Here is a 19,527-nt window from a genome sequence, read left to right on the forward strand (position 1 = left end):
TTACTTTCTTGTGTGTTTGTTTGGCCCGAGCATCATGATAGTGAAGGCATAACGTTTTCAATCCCTTTATCATTCCTTTTTTGTAACCAAAGAGGGGTACTTAGATTATACAACTTCTTCTAAACATTACTTAGAACCTAATTGGTTCGACGATTTGTTAAATCCACGTATATCTTCAATTAACTTTATTTATACTTTGCTCATGAAATATGACGCCGGCTATTTAGAACGAGTGGGGCAAGGCATTGTTTTTGTCAGACACAAATTCTTGTTGATAATGGCATTTTAGTCTTAACCTTGCACTGATTAGCACGTAGCATCGGCATGATCTATTTAAAGTCGCATAATACTACTAATCGAAGTTAAGTCATCAAAACGCTGATAACGTAGACAAAATGATGATAAGGCATGAAATAAGACTTAGCAATATATAAAATTATCAGGGGCTCCACATATTTGGAAAAGAACAACTTAAACGTAGTTTCATTAAAAGGAAAACAGTTTGTATATGGAATGTGATCCATTGTAAGGTTTTTAATTTATTGTGTGTTGAGTGTGAGGTTCGCCTGGAACCCTAACCTTACCATAACCCAGGGTTATCTTCCCTATACCAGGCCTCGCTCGTTTTCGTTGTACGCTTCCCAGCCCTTAAACCGGTTTTAACACCAATTGCTTTTAATTTACAGTGCCAAATCTGCGATCTTTTTTGTAATTATTGTATGTCTATAGTTGGTCTTTTGGTATACAAATAGCGGTTGTCAACAAAAGTTTTCTAATGATATGGTTTCTGGAAAATCATTGTTTGCTATATTTATAAGATAAGTGTTGTTGTGTTTTTGTGCGAAATGATGCTCATTATCGAGTATGGCTATTGTGAGTAAGTCGTGTTGCGATGAAATAATATATGTTCGAATAAAATGCAATTCCCTACATATTTATTCACGTGAATTCTATAATATAACACTGACGCTTAAACACAAACAATATTTCACCTTCCACGGTCATGTGTATGATGCAGGGCTTCGTCATATTGCATAAAAAGTACTCCGAAATAATGCAACACGTAAGCCATTAATGACATTTTACGTCGTTATGGATTTCAGAACAATCAGGTCGTATTTTTTTTCAATTTATCAAACGATAACCCTCGCAAATGAGTTTTACTAACAAGAGCTGCGATTGCAAAACAAAATCTCGTTTTCCGCGTTATCTTTACTAGTATTTGATTTTGAGAGCTGTGCACGATCAATAATGTTCGCAAGCAAAACATCCTGTCGTACATTCGATTGATTTTTACACGGTATTTAAGCTTTCATATTTGAACAAACGCGATATAGGGACGTTTTGCTGTGAAGGTATTTGCAATAGGATCTAATCACACGTATACTAGTACATAAAATAACTTAAGTTAGCGGGTAAACGCATCTCGAAATTGGGGCAATTAGAATAAGTGAGGTGCATTTTAAACACTAACACAAAGGCGACTGCTGTACACATGGATAATTCCATTTATAAGAGTAGTGACATGGTAGGCGGCCGTGTTATGGAAAGAATATGTGAATTATGTGTGAGGAACTTACTTTCCAACAAGGCAACCATGTTTTGCAGTGCATGCAGCGAGTCTCTTTGCGATCGCTGCATCAGTATTCACATAAAAGACACCAGTAAGAAACATGTCATCATGGACGTTCGCTATAAAGGTTTAGACAGTCATGGTGTGGATATGAATGGACTTGACATGTGCAATAAGCATTCGAAAATCATAGAATTTTACTGCGAGTGTCACAAAGAGTTGTGTTGCAGTAAATGTGTTATGGTTCATCGTAAATGTGATAATTTTATTGAAATTGTTGTTTGTACGGAGCAAGATAGGATACAGATTCGGGATGTAAAAGCTTCCGTCCTTAAAGCTGACGTGGATACTTTTTTCCTGGTACAAAAAGTAAATCAAGTGAAAGCAAGCTTAAAAGAAACTAATGAGGCGATGTCTAAAGCTATAGATACAACTCGAGACAATATATTAAAAGTATATGACGATGCAAAATGTAAGTTGTTTGCAGAGGTGGACGCCATTAAAGCAGAGAAAATGAAGACGCTCAAAAAGATGAATAACATATTGTTGAGTGTTCGTGCGGACATTGCCAAGGCATTACCCGTTTTTTCTAATGTATTAGAAAAAGGAACCCATCAACAGATTTTCATCTTTTCTCGAAGAAGTACGGAAATACTTAATGCAGTTGACAAACAACTTCGCTTGAACCCCAATCTTAATCCTTTGCCAGAAATGCATGTTAACTTTGCGGGAGACATTGCTAACCTTATTCACGCGGGAGATAATTTAATGAAGCTTAATATCGGCAAAGAAGTTATAGACAAAGGTAAAACAAATATTCTATTCGCTTATCTTATTGCTTATGTCAACTATATTTATCGTTGACATTTTGATTTAAAGTCAACAGCTGCTTGGAACTTGCTCATAACATTTATTCTTATAATACTTCGGCTGAGTTCGAATATTGTTTTTGTCCCTTCAAAAATATGGCTACTGCTGTGGGAGTAAACTTTTTGGGGCTTTCTTTGTTGAGTAATTAATTTTAACCTCATGCCGACAAATTTCCTCTTAAAATCCTTTATTTCTCCCATTGCGTTTTGTCTCAATATTTTGTGTTAACATAAACTAAAAGAGTTCGATAAAGATGCGTACACACTGTGGTTGTACAAGAATTAAACATTCTTCTTAATGAAAGTATGCCACATGTGTTAGTTATATTGCTGAACAGAAACAGATAATCAACGCATACTATAGTCATGTAATTTTATTGGTTTAAGGTCAACCCGAGATCAACAACTCTTCCATGCAAAACAGACCCGTTACACTGCAGTTGCTTAAGTCTGTGGATGTCGTTAAATCTAAAGACGACAACAACGACCCTTTCGTTACAGGACTGGATTTTCTACCTGACGGGAGATTAGTAGCGGCAGATAATCGTAATAACAAATGTTTCATAATGAATGAAAGACTGCAAAGAAAGGGACAACCATACAACTTCAAGACAGCTGTGCTCGATGTTCGGTGCGTCTTTCATTTTCTGATCGCTGTTTCGACTGGGAAGCAAATTTGCATAATGTACATCAATTCTGAATGTTCGATTAGCCTTATAAAACGAATAAACACTTCTTCTTCGATATTTTCAATATCGTGTATGACCTCATCAAAAATGGTAGTAAGTACGTATAATGATAACCGTTCAGTGCGAATGATATCATATGACGGTGTAGAGGAAGACTTTGACAAGTTTGAATTACCGAAGACTATATACAAAATTGATGAAAGTAGATGCACGTATATCCAGGCTAAGAACACATTGGTAATAACTGACAAGCTCGCTCACTCCGTTTATATGTACGACACCCTGAAAGGGACGTCAAGAGCAGTCACTGATGAGAGCATACAGCAACCAAGTGGTGTGTGTGTCGGACCTGGTGACACGGTGCTAGTGTGCAGTAAGATGAAGTGCTGCATCGTGCACCTTTCTGTGGAAGGTGACATTCTAGGTACTTACCCAGTGGATATGAAGTGGCCGTATGTCCTGTGTTTGAATAAGGATGGGAGCAAATTGGTAGTATCGAATAATGTGAATGGGATTAATAAATTGTTGATCTACAAATTATCATAAATATGACATCATCCATAACAATAGTTTTTCCTAAGTGATTATCTAGGTTCATGCTATTTGGTTGGTATTCTCGGTTAAATTGAGGATTAACATACGCATCGATGTACATATAAAATCTAAGAAAACAGTTAAACAAATTCTTTATACTAGTAAATTAATCTTTTGCAATCCAAAATGCTTCAGGTACATTTATTTCTCAATTTAAACTATGGAGTTATATTTTATTGAAGTGTATCTGTGTAGAGTGCTTTGAATATAGGCTAACGAAAATATTCAGTTTCTTTCTTATATACTTAGTGAAGTAGTTAATTTTAAGCATCTTGTCGATAGTAGAACAGATGTGTTAAGGTATGTAGCCATGGAAATTGAAACAAGTACATGTATACAGCGTAAAGTTGCAAACCAATTATGTCAGGGCTTTAATTACATGTAAAGGCTTATGAACAATTGTGCGAAAGGACTAATCAAAATTTCATTTGTTACCTTTCATGTGTTCTAACATTTAAGTAATTACATTTTCTTGGCGGAAAATATCTAATAATAATATTCATAAAAACAGTTAACATGCTGAGAATCACACATAACACATTTTTCTCGAAAAATATTTATCATAGAACCAGGTGAAAATCGAAAGTATAATAACGATCGTATAAACTTGAGCTCTATACCATTGCAATTTTGATCACTAACGGGTTTTCCATTAATTGGCGAATCTGTTTTGTCAACTACGGAAGAACAAAACCTTCAAAAATGGGATATTTGATCATTATAAATGGAAAAGGGAGAAATAATAGGATACATAGAGTATTGTGTGAGTTTTGGATAAAGATTAAGTTGATCAAAAACTCACATAATATTCTCTATACAAATATACAGTCATCTCATATACAGTACCCAATGAATCACAAGTTCATATTATACCAGAACGGAAGGTCAATTCGGATATAGTTCTTTTCCATCAGTAGTGTAAGGTTTGTGAGGTCTTGCATGGTGACATAATTGATGTAATTAGTAAATCATAATTATTAAAGTGTATAATTTAAGTAATGAAAAACATAATTTGGGATGTTAATGGCTGTTAACAGTTGTCAAGCATTAAGTCAAGATACTGCAAGGATATTGATTGCACTTTTCCAACATGAAAAAAAAACACATCTCAGATTATGCGAAGACTACATGGTCATGATGATGTAGTTAGTGCCATGTCTTATTTGTGAACGTTTAATTGGTTTTGAAATTAGTAATTTTGCAACGTACTCAGTATATTTAAATTAACAAGTTATCAAAATTAAAGAAATTAAATAATTGAATATAAATATAAAGATGATTGAATATAAAGATGATGGGCACTTTGTCCTTACTGTTAGCAGATTAGAAGTTAAGCTGGAATGTCGGCCAACCTCGGAAATATATAATTATGTATATTGAGTGCTTAAGAACATCTTTAGTTTTGTGTTTGTAAGTTGCTTTTGAGCTTTTAAGAGTGTTTCCTTTATGGGCATTGATTAAATGTATAAAAGACAAGGTTAGTGCAAGTATATAACATAACTATTAGTGGACGGATATTGCTTGTTGAAACTGACATTGGATATCATATGTATTGGAAAATAAAGAGCATAGAGAAGGAGCATTGAATAGGTCAGAGATTAGAATATCAGAGAGAAAATGCGTGCTTAACATAGGTTCGCCTAGAAAGGAAACGTTTGGCAATAGGAAAGTCTTTCGCAGTGCGGACCAAGGTTTCGAATCTTTTACCAGATTTATTGAGCAAATAAACTGTTTAAAAGATTCGAGTGTTTTTATCATAGTCAATATGATCATCTTCATACACCATATTGTTTAGCGTTTGAGATGTCTGTGGATGTATTAAAAACGTTTATGAAAAAATTCTCGTTGTTGCCTAAATATTTTACATTTGAAAAAAGGGTAACTGATAAGACTTCACCACATGTGCATTAGCGTGTTCATATTTTAATTGTAAAGGCTGCACTTTATTCCGAGTTTAGAGTGGACATTTGCTGTTGTTAATAAACATCATATAATTAATAAGGTTTAGTGTTCTCTTTCTGTTTAGCAGCCTTTGCTATAAACGTGCAGATGTGTCCATTCCATAATTGTAGAAAATACAAATTCCTTTTAATGATAGTTATTAAGTTTCGTACAACCCGATACAATTCGAGCGGCTACAATTTTCAAAAACGGACAGCAGTTATAAAATACCACATCTGAGTATTCTTAATGAGAAGAACATTTCCAAATATTTACTATCTAAAGTATAAAAATGAAGTGGTTGTGGGATGGAGAGAGGCATATGGAATACGAAGTCCATGGCTAATTATTTCCATTTTATTGGAGACGCAGACCAATATACCGGTACTCATAACGGAAAAAACCGAACAAAACAATGACAATATTTGACAAACAGAACAAAACAATTGATATTACAAAATAGGATACTAAGTCACACACATTTAATTCACACAAAACAGTTTAACAACTAACCAGGTTGTATTAAAGGAAGACCACGAGGATGGACTTACGTCCACTTGACAGTCTTGGCAAATGCAAGCGTGGTCAGTAAATTACAATGAAATAAAACAAGTTAAATCGAATGACCGATGAGCATCTTGTATCGGACTAATTCTTTATTATGTTTGAACATAACAAGTACATGTATTGCTTCAGCTTTCATGTGTAAACACACACTATAGAGAGGACAAAATTTACACAAAAAGTGAATACAAAAAGTGAATGTGTATTATATGAAAAGGGAGATAGCACATTGACCTGTACTACTTATCGCATGACTTAAGACGACGGCTTATGTTTAATAGCGGCATCCATGCTTTATCTTTGAGCTGTGCAATATGTTCGTGCTAGGTGCAGTCGCGATTTCGGTGGACTTCTGTTTGCGTTTATGAACATTGACATCTGAAAAAGGGCTTTTTTCATTGAAATAAATTTTAATGTTGTTCTTTTTTGTTTTCGTGTTATAAACAGGGATTTTTTCTCATCAGGATTATATTTTACACGGGACCAATAATGTTTTTTATATGTCCCTGATTATACCACTATTTATTTTTTTATTATTTTATTTATTTATTTAAATCGACTGAAAGCACATACATTTCATTGTACTATCGATTTGATTGTATATTAAATTTAACTTAAATTTATTAATACATTATTACAACCCATATTGAATAAATCAAGCATCGTTTTCGATTATTTAAGTTGATATATGAACTGTGATGGTGACTTATACAATGCATAACAATAGCAGCAAATTAAATATATATTCCTGGATTTTACAATACCTTAATCATGATTGATGTAAATTTACGGGGATCTTTTTGTACGTCTAGTAACAGTGACATTGGTCGGACTTGTCCAAAATTCTATCTCGAGCCAGATCCACAATCAAGCTTTCTGTATCCAAATTTGCATCAAGTTGTTAAAATGCAAATTAAAGTTATTGACTGCAAAATAACTGATTGACACTGCCGCCGACCCCGGTTACAAATACCACTGGGTAAAGAACATAACGTTTTTGCGCCGCTTCAAAAGAAATTATAGTTTCAATGTCTTATAAGACGACAATGCCAAAAGTAACCGAACACATTTATAATAATAAGTTTCATGTAACATCAGCAAAACTTTGCCGTAAAATATTAACATCATGTAGTTATCGGCATATATTAAGTAATGTCATTTCATACTAAGCAAGTGTTGTCACACACTCAACAATACAGATCTCAAGCATAATTTGGCCAGATAGTACAATGCAATGCTAATCAACACTAATTGGTCAAGTAGCACACGCCACTTTCACAACCTGTTGCTACATAGATTTGCATTGTGTCCTAATTTTCCCCGTGATACTAAGGCGACCCGCGCATTTCAGAGCTCATCCTCAATTGCGGATAGAATGTGGTCAGTGCACAATATTAATTTCAGGTGGTATTCACCACCTCATTTTTATTGTTTGACAACAGTTTATTATTTTCCTAAATAAGTTGATTGAGATAGCATTTAGTCAAGAAACGTATCATAAAACAGAATAAGTTTTATTCTATTACTTTGAACTTACTTATCACAGAACGACTAATAACATTATAATGAGTAATGCTAGTAAAGTACTCTAACAGTCTTGATCACTATATGTAATCTTTATTCAGAGTATGCCTGCATTGTATGTGCCGTTCAACTTTTTGGGGCTTTCTTTGTTGAGTAATTATTTTTAACCTCATGCCGACAAATTTTCTCTTAAAATCCTTTATTGCGTTTTGTCTCAATAGTTTGTGTTAACATTAAATAAAATAGTTCGATTAAGATGCGTACAAACTGTGGTTGTACAAGAATGAAACATTTTCTTAATGAAAATATGCCACATGTGTTAGTTATATTGCTGAACAGAAGCAGATAATCAACGCATACTACACAGGTAATTAGCGTGTGGCTATGATATTAATTAGTGAAAACATCATTTTGAATGATAAATAATCATATTATAACGAAAAATCAACTTTTCTGAAAAAAATTATTTTCACTATCAAATATATATATAACAAGGTATCCGTTGAATTTGACCTGGTTCATGAAAATCGCTGCAAAATTGATGAAGTAGTGGCTGTTCAAAGCGATGCACCCTGTTTTCGGTTGATTTCGGGTTGAATACCTTGTTAAATATATATTTGATAGTGATTTTTTTTTCTTCAGAAAAGTTTATTTTTCGTTATAATATGATTATTTATCGTTCAAAATGATGTTTTCACTAATTATTATCACAGCCACACGCTAACCACCTGTGGCATACTATAGTCATGTAATTTTATTGGTTTAAGGTCAACCCGAGATCAACAACTCTTCCATGCAAAACAGACCCGTAACACTGCAGTTGCTTAAGGCTGTAGATGTCGTTAAACCTAAAGACGACAACAACGACCCTTTCGTAACAGGACTGGATTTTCTGTCGGACGGGAGATTAGTAGCAGTGGATAATCGTAATAACAAATGCGTCATAATGAATGTGAGACTGCAAAGAAAGGGACAACCATACAACTTCAAGACAGCTGTGCTCGATGTTCGGTGCCTCTTTCATTATCTGATCGCTGTTTCGACTGGGAAGCAAATTTGCATATTGTCCATCAATTCTGAATGTACGATAAGCCTTATAAAACGAATAAACACTTCTTGTCCGATATATTCAATATCGTGTATGACCTCATCAAAAATGGTAGTAAGTACGTATAATGATAACCGCTCAGTGCGAATGATATCATATGACGGTGTAGAGGAAGACTTTGACAAGTTTGAATTACCGAAGACGATATACAAAATTGATGAAAGTAGATGCACGTATATCCAGGCTAAGAACACATTGGTAATGATTGACAAGCTCGCTCACACCGTGTATATGTACGACACCCTGAAGGGGACGTCAATAGCAGTCACTGATAAGAGCATACAACAACCAAGTGGTGTGTGTGTGTCGGACCTGGTGACACGGTGCTAGTGTGCAGAAATTGTTCATGTACAAATTATCATAAATATGACGTCATCTATAACAATATATATATATATATATATATATATATATATAAATACTATCGCCACCTTAGGGCGAAGTGCGCAAAAACACAGCACTTTGGCGATTTTTTTTAACTTCTTTAAACTAAGTTTATGTTTAATAAAAATCTCATTATTAAATAATTTAAGAGAAAAACATTGTAAAACTATGAAAAAATATTTTAAATTTTGCACAATTATATGTTAAATTTCTAAATTTTCATTTTCGACTTAATTCTATTTCTACCTAATGCCAAAAAACCCATATAGAAATTTCACTTTGCCTCTTCAATGCACTTGGGAGAAGGGAACTTAATACCGAAAACATACTAATTTACGCTCTACTTCTCTAAGACTGTTGATAAATTTAGCAAAAATAAATATTTAGATAATAAATAATAAATAAAAATATATTATGCCGATACACGTCTGTAAACGTAACAGCATAATTTTATTATGCGTTTATGATACTTTTCTTACAATTTAATATAATATTTAATATTTATAATATTTATGTATTATCCGCGTGCTGATTTTTCTCTGATCTAAAAATAGAACACATACACTAAGTAAATGTTAGGAATTAGGGTGCACTCAGATATATACGTTTATTTGTTGAGATTCAATTGCTCTGTTCGATCACGACCTCGGCGATGCATTAAATCCATCCAAGTATTGTGTGCTTTTTGTTGGTTACTTCAGACATTTGTGGAACATTCAAGATCTTACATTTATTTCGACTCACCTATGGTCGGTGTTGTGCTAAACCGTTACGACATTGCTTTGCACGAATGAATCAGTGTACGCCTTTTACTTCTGCTTAGTTATTTGTTTACAGTTTAGTGCTTGCATTTATTGCGCCTAATTTACGTCACATTTACTATCACGTGATGCTTCGAATAGCCAATTACCTTGATGGTTAATATTCTTATCAATGTAAGTGTAATTACAAATATTATATAAATACTAATTTTGATAACTGAATTAGTTCTCTGGTGGATTTTGATTAGCGTCTCTATATTGATGGCCAGCTAATGGTTAAAACAAAAACAAAACGAAACAACGTAAAAAACGACATTGAATAAAAGTGTGGTCATCTGCTTCGAACGTTCATTAAATACATAGCATTGCGAATTTAAAACTATTTGAGAGATCCCGAACCTCACACTTAGCCCAGTGATATAAAACACACATAAGTGTGAATAATCTTTTGTAATATAAATTGAAAGGCAATAAAAGAGAGCTTATAAATAATTTAATAACGGCTAGATTAATCAATGGTTAGAAGAAACTAAAGCAACAGAGTTATAGTTTTCTGGGGCACGATGCAATGAACGAAATAACAAGTATAAATTTTTCTTTTCGTTTGAACAAAAAAAAAACACAAATAAAACGCGTCTGCTAATTTATTTGATGCATGTATTTGGTTTTCACTTACGCCAGTATTGTATCGAAGTATCTGACAACGCATTCTCTTACTGTCGTAAAAATAAGACCTCTCGATATAAGATTTAACGATATTAAATAAATGTATACTTTATTATTATACCTTAAGAAGAAGAAAAAACAGACAAACAAACATAACAGTGCACTCACACATATTGTGTATTAACTATTATACATAATACGGGTTCGATACATACAATATTCTCATTTGTACGAAATATTTGTTCTGATATCGCATAATTGGTATGCAATTGTCAAAAATTGTACGCCTGAATATTCATATACGGCTATAAATAAGCATGTTGCAATATACATATATTTTGCCATACAAGTTTTATAATTTCGCTTGCATCTTTCTATTTCTATGCATTTCCAGCATTTGAAGGGAATTTTAAATACAGCACTGACCGCAGTTTTATCTGATATTTTGTGATGCTATGCAATGTAGGACCATAGGCGGATCCCCTAAAATCGCCAAAGTAAAGTCAATTCATTTGATGTTTAACACTTAACTAGATCTTAATCACCTATTTAAACATGTCAAAGCATTCAACATCACTATAATCGTGGCGCTTCTGGGGAGCTTTGCCCCCCTGGACCCCCAAAACGATAAACTATGCACTTTTTTGGCATTAAAAGAAGGTACTTTGATGAAAGTATATAAGGCGTGACATGTTCGAGAAGTGGTTGTCAAAGCCTTCAAAATCACGAAAATCGTGGAGCTTAGGGGGGGGGGGGGCTTCGCTCCCCTGGACCCCTATCACTATGCCCTGCACCCACCAGAGGTTCTAGCGGCCCCCCCTGGACCACCGGCAAAACTTTGAATATCCCGCCCCCCCCCCACCCCAAACCAGATATTCCGGAGCCGCCCCTGTGGACGGGTTGTTGTTTTGAAAATCTTTCTAGGGAAGCATATTTGTTGTAATGTATATACCCTGTATTGTTCGTACCCAAATGTTTTTTCGTACCCAATTTTGTTTTGGCATACTTTGTTTGTACCCTGAAGTTTTGTGTTTTGTTACCGTTTTCTAAAATATGTATCTTGGTGGATTTGAGCACTTAATACAAGTAAATGTCCAGCGTAAAGAAGCCTGTACGTCAGGTATACCCTTAACACAGTATTGAGTCGAGGTACCTGACAGCTTTCATGTTTGTCGTCGGATAATTGACGTTCAATTTATATAAAGTAAATAGTCTATAAAATTGATCTTGGCAACAAAAATGTTCACACCTTAAAAAGGCACTTCACCATTTAAACTGATGTTAAATTTAATCCCAACTGCTTAGTTGAAGTAGTTTATTAATATTTATGTTGAGTCATATTAATACTGAAATAACTTTGCATAAACATAAATCAGTTTCTTAAACACATGTTTTCTCTTATAATCACATGTGTAAACACGTATGTCCGAAAAAAGCATTGTCAGCAATCTTGTTCATTTTTAGATCGGCTTATTCATTCTTAGAAAGATATTTAATTATTTTGTATTTTTATATACATTTCCAGCATAAAGTTGCATTTTCCTCAGTGTGCAATTGCTGGAAGAATAAAAAAGCAACGTACGAATACAAAGTGTTGTGTTTTCATTTCATTATATTAAGGAATTTTTGCAGCAATATGAAACACGTTTTAGCTTCTGATTATTTGCCGTAAGAATGTATTTTGTTTTCTACGCAAACAGTATTATGTCGAAGTATATGAACGCATTCTCGTTATGGTGTCAGATTAAATATCGTCATATAAAATGTAACGACATATAATAAATGTAAATTTTATGATAATTTTTAAAATAAAAATAGAACAAACGTAAAACATATTCGCGCAAAGTGTAAATTGACTTGATTCACTACTTATTTCTCAATAAATAGAAACATCTTAGAATTGTTGCTCTCATTTGTACGAAATCTTTCGCCCTGTTCTTATGTAATATGCATACACTATACGCCTGAACACATATATGGTAGTCAAATAAAAATGCATGTAGGAATATATACATTTTATTATAATAGTTTATTATTTTGCTTGCATGAACAAACGGATACTTTCTATGTGTGAGTATTTCCAGCATTAGGGGGAATTTTAAACAAAGCGCTTTTTAGAATATATTCTGTGGTTGCATAATTTTTCTATTCGTTTATACCCTGTAATCTGTTCAGGACCATGTTTTATGATCAGAATGCATATACCGTTTTCTAAATATGCATTCATTATATAATATTATTGCATAAACTCTATCTATAATGCCCTCTGGCGGGGTGCAGAAACTTGGCAAATAGATGGCTTGAACGGGAGAAATCGTGTATTAACAATGCGATTCACGTGCCGTTCAAGCGCTGTTATGTGTTTTACATATCTATAATCTGGTCTACGCGCAGTTACTTCCATTCTCCAGCCTTCGACGACTTTCCAAGCATAATTGGGGAACTGAATAAGCACCAGTTTCCTCATGCATGCAGGGATAATGACGATTTCAATCCACTTTTCAAGTTACTTGTATACCATCTGCACTCTCTTGACATCAGCTTTATTGTATTGGCAACGTCATTGAAGTTAAGGTTATTTACTCAACACTTTCAAAAGACTATGCTCAAAATGTAAGTGTTTATGTACCTTCAACGTTCCTGCTGTAAATTTCAAAATAATTCCTCATTTCTTACTTTACGCTGCTGCATTTCAACTTTGCATTAATCCACTGTTTAAACACATTTTAAATCGAAAGCTGCCTATCCGAAAGTAAAGCCTCGTCATTTCGGATGATCACCGAGTGAGGCATATCTAAAACACAACCTTGAACTGTATTTAAATAATCGAATTATTTTGTCGATGTCGAATGAACAAAATATTGTTTTCAATGTTATTTAAAATTATTTTGGTATGTGTGATTTGTTTATGCAATAATAGCGAAAATACACATTTCTCGGACATGATCATGTGCCGGCGCTCTCAAAATCCGTTCCTGCCCTCGTGCCTGCGGGAAGAAAAACAACATATGAAAACAAGCATTTGTGTTGTCATTTTAGTATATTAAGGGCTTGTAGCAGCAATGTGATCACAATTTTAGCTTCTGCTAATTTCTGACGCATTTATTTGGTTTTCTTCTGAAACAGTATTATGTTGAAGAATATGAACGCATTCTCTTTATGGAGTCAAATTAAAATAGCTGGACATGACAATTAACGATATATATAAATGTAGATTTTATGATTTTATTAAACACCCAACAGAAAACAAACATCAACATATTCAACGCATATTGTAAATTGTCTTCATTCACTACTTACATGTTCTCCATAAATAATTTCATCATAGCATTGTAACTCTCATTTAAACAAAATACTGATTCTGTTATCGAACTACTCTTATGTGATATGCATAATAGTTACGCCTGAATATACATACATGTACATGGAAGGCAAGTAAATAAACTTGTAGGAATATATACATTTTACCGTAATAGTTTAATTATTATGATTGCATGTAATTTACACACTCACTCTGTCTATGTCTGTGTACATCCAGCATTAGTGGGATTTTTAAACAAAGTGTTTTGTGAAGTATACTAATGTAAAACTTCCGCTGCTCCAGCAGCACAGCATTCCCATCAATAACTTTTAAAACATATTATGGGGTTGCATATTTTATGTTTACACATGTACACCCTGTAATCCATTCAGGACCATGTTTTTTGTTCAGCATGCCGATAGCGTTTCTCTCAACATGCTTTCATTATGTAAGAGTAAAAGTCTAGTTGCTTCAGCGTTTATTTAGGATAGACATGTTATGATTTAATGTACATGCAATTTTTGATAATATACGTTAACATAAATTCAAAAGTTGTGATATCTTTAATAATATTTATTACCGTTTTCTTGCATGTTTAATTATGTACCATGATGGTGTTCAGCATAGCATACAAGTATTTCTCCAATGAAAAGGAGCCTGAACTATGGGTATGGCCTTAAATCAGCATTAAGTGGAAGTACATGAAAGCTTTTATTTGTGTCGTCTTTCAAAACATTTTCGTGGGGTTTTATAACTTTTGTGCGGTCGTGTATACCCTGTAATCCCTTCAGGACCATGTTTTATGTTCAGCATGCATTTAACGTTTTTGAAATATGCCATCATTATATAAGAGTACAACTCTAGTTTCTCCAGCCTGTATAAAGGATACAAATGTTATATTTTAAAGTACATGTTATTTCTGATCATGTACGATAACACAAATCAACAGATTTGATAACTTTTATATATTGTATTACTGTTTTTGTGAATATATATTTACGTACCATGCTGGGTTTAAGCATAACATACAAGTACAGTCCAACGTAAAGGAGGCCTTACTATGGGTTAGCCCTTTAATCAGCATTAAGTCGAAGTACCCGAAAACTTTTTTGTTTGTCGACGGGATAATTTATGTTCATGTTATAAAAAGAAATAAATCTAAAACAATAATTTTGGCTTCAAAAACGTGTACACCTTACATTGCACATTTCCATATAAAAAGATGCAAAATTAAAAATCCAACTGCTGTTATTTTTATGTTCAGCATGCCTATATCGTTTTCGCAATATGCGTTAATTAAAAAGGGTAAAACTCTTATTGCTCCAGCGTTTATTTAGGAAAGAAATATAATGTTTTAAAGTACATGTAATTTCTGATTATGTATGTTAACAAAATCCAAAATGTTGTTATATCCTTTATTTATCTTTTAACTGTTTTCGTGAATGTATAATTATGTACCATGATGGATTTCAGCACAGCATACACGTATTTGTGCAAAACGGAGCCTGTACTATGGATATGCCCTTAACTCAGCATTAAGCAGAATAATATAAAAGCTTTCATTGTTAAAGATCTCAATAATTCAGGGTTGATTTATACATAAACATATATATATAACAACTATTTGTGGCAACAACACCGAATACAGAACATAAAGCATTTCAACATTTGAAGATATGTCAAATTAAAATCCGATTACAAAGCTGTTTGTTTATTTTAATGTTTCGTCTAATGCAAACTAAAATTAATTTGCAAGCATTATTTTTTCAACAAATGCTTTCTATTACAATCATATTTGTAATCACAGATGTCGGGAAGACAGCATCGCCAAGTATCTAGTTCATAATTAGATCTGATAAGTCATACTCAGACGGATAACTTTTTGTATATATTTTGCAGAGTTTTTAGAATTAAGTTGCAGTTTTACCTAGTGTACAATGTTAGGCTTGGTTTGTTCATACGGACTTGCTTGAGGAAAACAATATCCTTACACAATTTTTTTACCGACAATATTATAGAGTAAGCACGTGTTTCAGCAACGTGATCAAAGTTTTAGAGTCTGCAAATTGAATTGATGTATTTAATTTGGTTTCCCCTAAACCAGTATTTTGTCGAAGTATATGAACGCATGCGCCTATATTGTCAAAAATCAATTGATGTTACATTATCGATATATGATGAATGTACATTTTGATTTATGATGTTATGTTTAGTAACAGACAACACACATGCACACGTTTACGCATATTTCAAATGGACTTGAAACAATACTTATTTGTTTACTACTTTAATAATATCGCTTCAATGGATGCATTTCTTTTATCTATTTTTATTCATGTTAAGTATTGGGAGGGAATTTAAAATAAAGCGCTGATAAAAGTTTTGCTCCAATTTTGTCTCGTATTTTGTAATGTTTACATCGCAGCTTTCTGTTCAGGATTTTGGTCTATTACAGTGGAGAGCCAGCTCATTCGTGAGAGTTTTCTAAAGGTATCATGATCTTTTAAAAAACATAAGTATTTTTCAGTAAAGTGCAACCGCGCTTTTGTAATATGAAGTCCCCACACTGATCCGACATTTGTCTAGCCGTTCAAACGCGCGATTGCACTTTACTGAAAAAATACTTATTTGTTTAAAAAGATCATAAAACCTATAGAAAACTCTCACGAATGAGCGGGCTCTCCACTTTATCCCATTAAAAATGGTGAAATATTTCAAAAGAGATCCTTAAAAATAATAACTGGGTCGCGCTTTATTCTCCCAACACAGATCCGAAAGAGTCACGTGGTATAGGCACTGTGTTAATGCTATTTAAGCGTCATACTGATACAACACATATTAAGATTTATTTCGTTAATATCAATAAAGTCATTTAAACATTTACATTCATGATATTTATTCCTGTATTTAAGGATATACATTAAATGTTTATAATTAATTTTTGAAAATGTGTGTCAACAATATTCTAAATGTTTATGATTTGTTACCGTTAACGTAAAAGTATTTGCCCAACAAAAAGAAGCCTGTGCTGTGAGTATGGCCTTAAAACATAATTAAATCCTAGAATCTGAAAGCTTTCATATTTTTGTCGTCCGAATAATGCAAGGTCAATTCGCATCAAGAAATCAAAAAATATAAGAACGATTGTGGGAAAAGGACCGAACAGAAGTAAAATAGCACTAAAAAATTTAAACAGATGTAAATTTAAAATCCAACCGTAAAGTCGAAATAGTTTTCTTTGTTTCGTCTTATGCATGTTTAAATAACTTTACAACCAAACCTTTCTTATTTGTATTTTCTATTTGTGCAAAATATTGGTTTTGATATCGCCTTATTCTTATGCAATAAGAATTGAATAACCGGCAAGGTTATACAAACGCATGTTGAAAAATATATACTGCCTTACTAGTTTAATAATTTCGCTTGTATGGGCGCATTGCTTCTTTCTATGTTTATGCATTTAACACATTTGGAAAAAAAACTAAACAAAGCGCTTGCTGCAGTTTACTGTAGTTTTGTCGTGTAATTGTAATGTTTTGCATTTCAGCTTTCTGGTCAGGCAATTTATCACTTCCCTCACACGGACTAGTTACAATGAAGTAGGGATTGGTGTTCTGAAAATATTTCTAGGGAGGCATAATATTTGTTTACACGTTTATACCCTATAATACAGTCTGGACCAAATGTAAGGTCCAGTATGCGTTATAACAAATTTAAACTACCAATCTCAAGTTGCTCTAGCGTTTATTTATGATTGTCATGTTATGTTTTAAAGTACATGTAATTTCGTATCATGTACGTTAGCAAAATTCTAAAAGTTGTGAATTTTGTTTAATATATGTATAACCATTTTCGTGAACGTTAAATAATGTACCATGATAGCTTTCAGCATAGCATAACAGTATTTGTCGAACGAAACGGAGCCTGTACTATGGGTATGCCCTTAAATCAGCATTAAGTCGAAGTACCTGAAAGCTTTAATATTTGTCGTCGGATAATTTAAGCTTAATTTATATAAAAAAATTAGTCAATAAAAAATAATTCGGCAAATCATATGATCACACCTTCAATATCACATTACCATTTAAACAGATGCAAAATTTAAAATCCAATGGCTTAGTTGAACTAGTTCATAATGTTTAATGTGTCCATATATTAATATTGAAATAACTTTGCATAAAAATAAATCCTTTTCTTAAACAAATGCTTTCTCTTATAATCACATGTGAAACACCGATGTTGGGAACATAGCATTGTCAACAATCTATGTCATAATTTGATCTGATTATTCATTCTTGGAGAGATAGCTTTATTTTTATGTATTTTTATATACATTTCCAGAATTAGGTTACCTTTTCCACATTGTGCAATGCTATGTTTGGTTAAATTCAGTCAAACTTGCAGGAAGAAAAAAGTATCAATACAAAGTGTTGTGTTGGAATTTTATTATATTAAGCGCTTGTCGCAGCAATTTGATCTACGTTTTAGCTGCTGCTTATTTCTATGATGCATTTAATTGGTTTTGTACTAAAACAACATTATGTCAAAGAATATGAACGCATTCTCGTATTGGTGTCAAACTAAAATATATCGATATAACAATTAACGATATATAATAATGTATATGTTATGATGTATGTTGTATAAAAAGAGAATATCATAAACATATTCACGCATATTGTAAATTGACTTGAAACACTTCTAATGTGTTTTCGAAAAATATTAACCTCATAACAGTGTAACTCTCGTTTGTACGAGAATCTGATCCTGACATCGCCGTATTCTTATGTAATTTGCATACAGTGTATGCCTGAATAAACATATAAGGTATTGACATAACAACGCATGTTAGAATATATACATTTTACCATTATTGTTTATTGTTTGCTAGCGTATACTCTGTTATCCATTCAGGACCATGCTTTATGTTCAGCATGCCTTTAACGTTGTTATGTTTTACCGCACATGTAATTTCTGATCATGGACGTTAGCAAAATTCACCAGTTGTGATATCTTTCATACCATTATATTTCATTACCGTTTTGTGAATGTATATGTATGTACCATGCCGGGTTTCAGCGTAGCATACAAGTACTTGTCCAACGAAAAGGAGGCTGTACTATGGGTATGTCCTAAAAACAGCATTAAGTCGAAGTACCTGAAAGCTTGTTAATCGTCGGATAATTTAAGTAAAATTTATATAAAAATAAGTCCTCAGCAATGATTTAGGCAACAAAAAGTACATACTTTAAATAGTACATCACCATTTAAACACATGCAATAGTTAATCAATGTTTATGTTGAGGCATATGAATACTGAAATTACTTTGCATAACCATACATCCTTATCTTTAACAAATATTTTCTCATATAACAACATGTGTACACACAGATGTTTGGAAAGTAGAATTGCCAACAATCTAGTTTATAATATTATCTGATTCTTTTATACTTAGACGGATCGCTTTAATTTTATGTATTTTATATACATTTTCAGCATTAGGTTGCATTACTCACACTGTGCAAAGCTATGTTTGGTTTTATTCATTCGGA

General features: G+C 33.1%; 1 protein-coding gene across 4 annotated transcripts; it reads left to right on the forward strand.

Annotated features, from left to right (window-relative positions):
• The first annotated feature begins 1,294 nt into the window (after window positions 1–1,294).
• Window positions 1,295–9,227, forward strand: LOC127862966 (uncharacterized). 4 transcript variants are annotated; one of them, XM_052402241.1, is made up of 2 exons: window positions 1,295–2,378; window positions 8,522–9,227. In XM_052402241.1, the coding sequence occupies exons 1-2, from the start codon at window positions 1,496–1,498 to the stop codon at window positions 9,190–9,192; spliced, it is 1,554 nt and encodes a 517-aa protein (XP_052258201.1). In that variant the 5' UTR covers window positions 1,295–1,495; the 3' UTR covers window positions 9,193–9,227. The 4 variants fall into 4 exon arrangements, with proteins under 4 accessions (XP_052258201.1, XP_052258202.1, XP_052258199.1 ...); XM_052402242.1 differs by having other exon boundaries at window positions 1,295–2,216; XM_052402239.1 differs by lacking the exon at window positions 8,522–9,227 and adding an exon at window positions 2,830–4,860.
• Window positions 9,228–19,527: the final 10,300 nt, after the last annotated feature.

The sequence above is a fragment of the Dreissena polymorpha genome, chromosome 16 (assembly GCF_020536995.1).
Source record: "Dreissena polymorpha isolate Duluth1 chromosome 16, UMN_Dpol_1.0, whole genome shotgun sequence".
Taxonomy (NCBI): Eukaryota; Metazoa; Mollusca; class Bivalvia; order Myida; family Dreissenidae; genus Dreissena; species Dreissena polymorpha.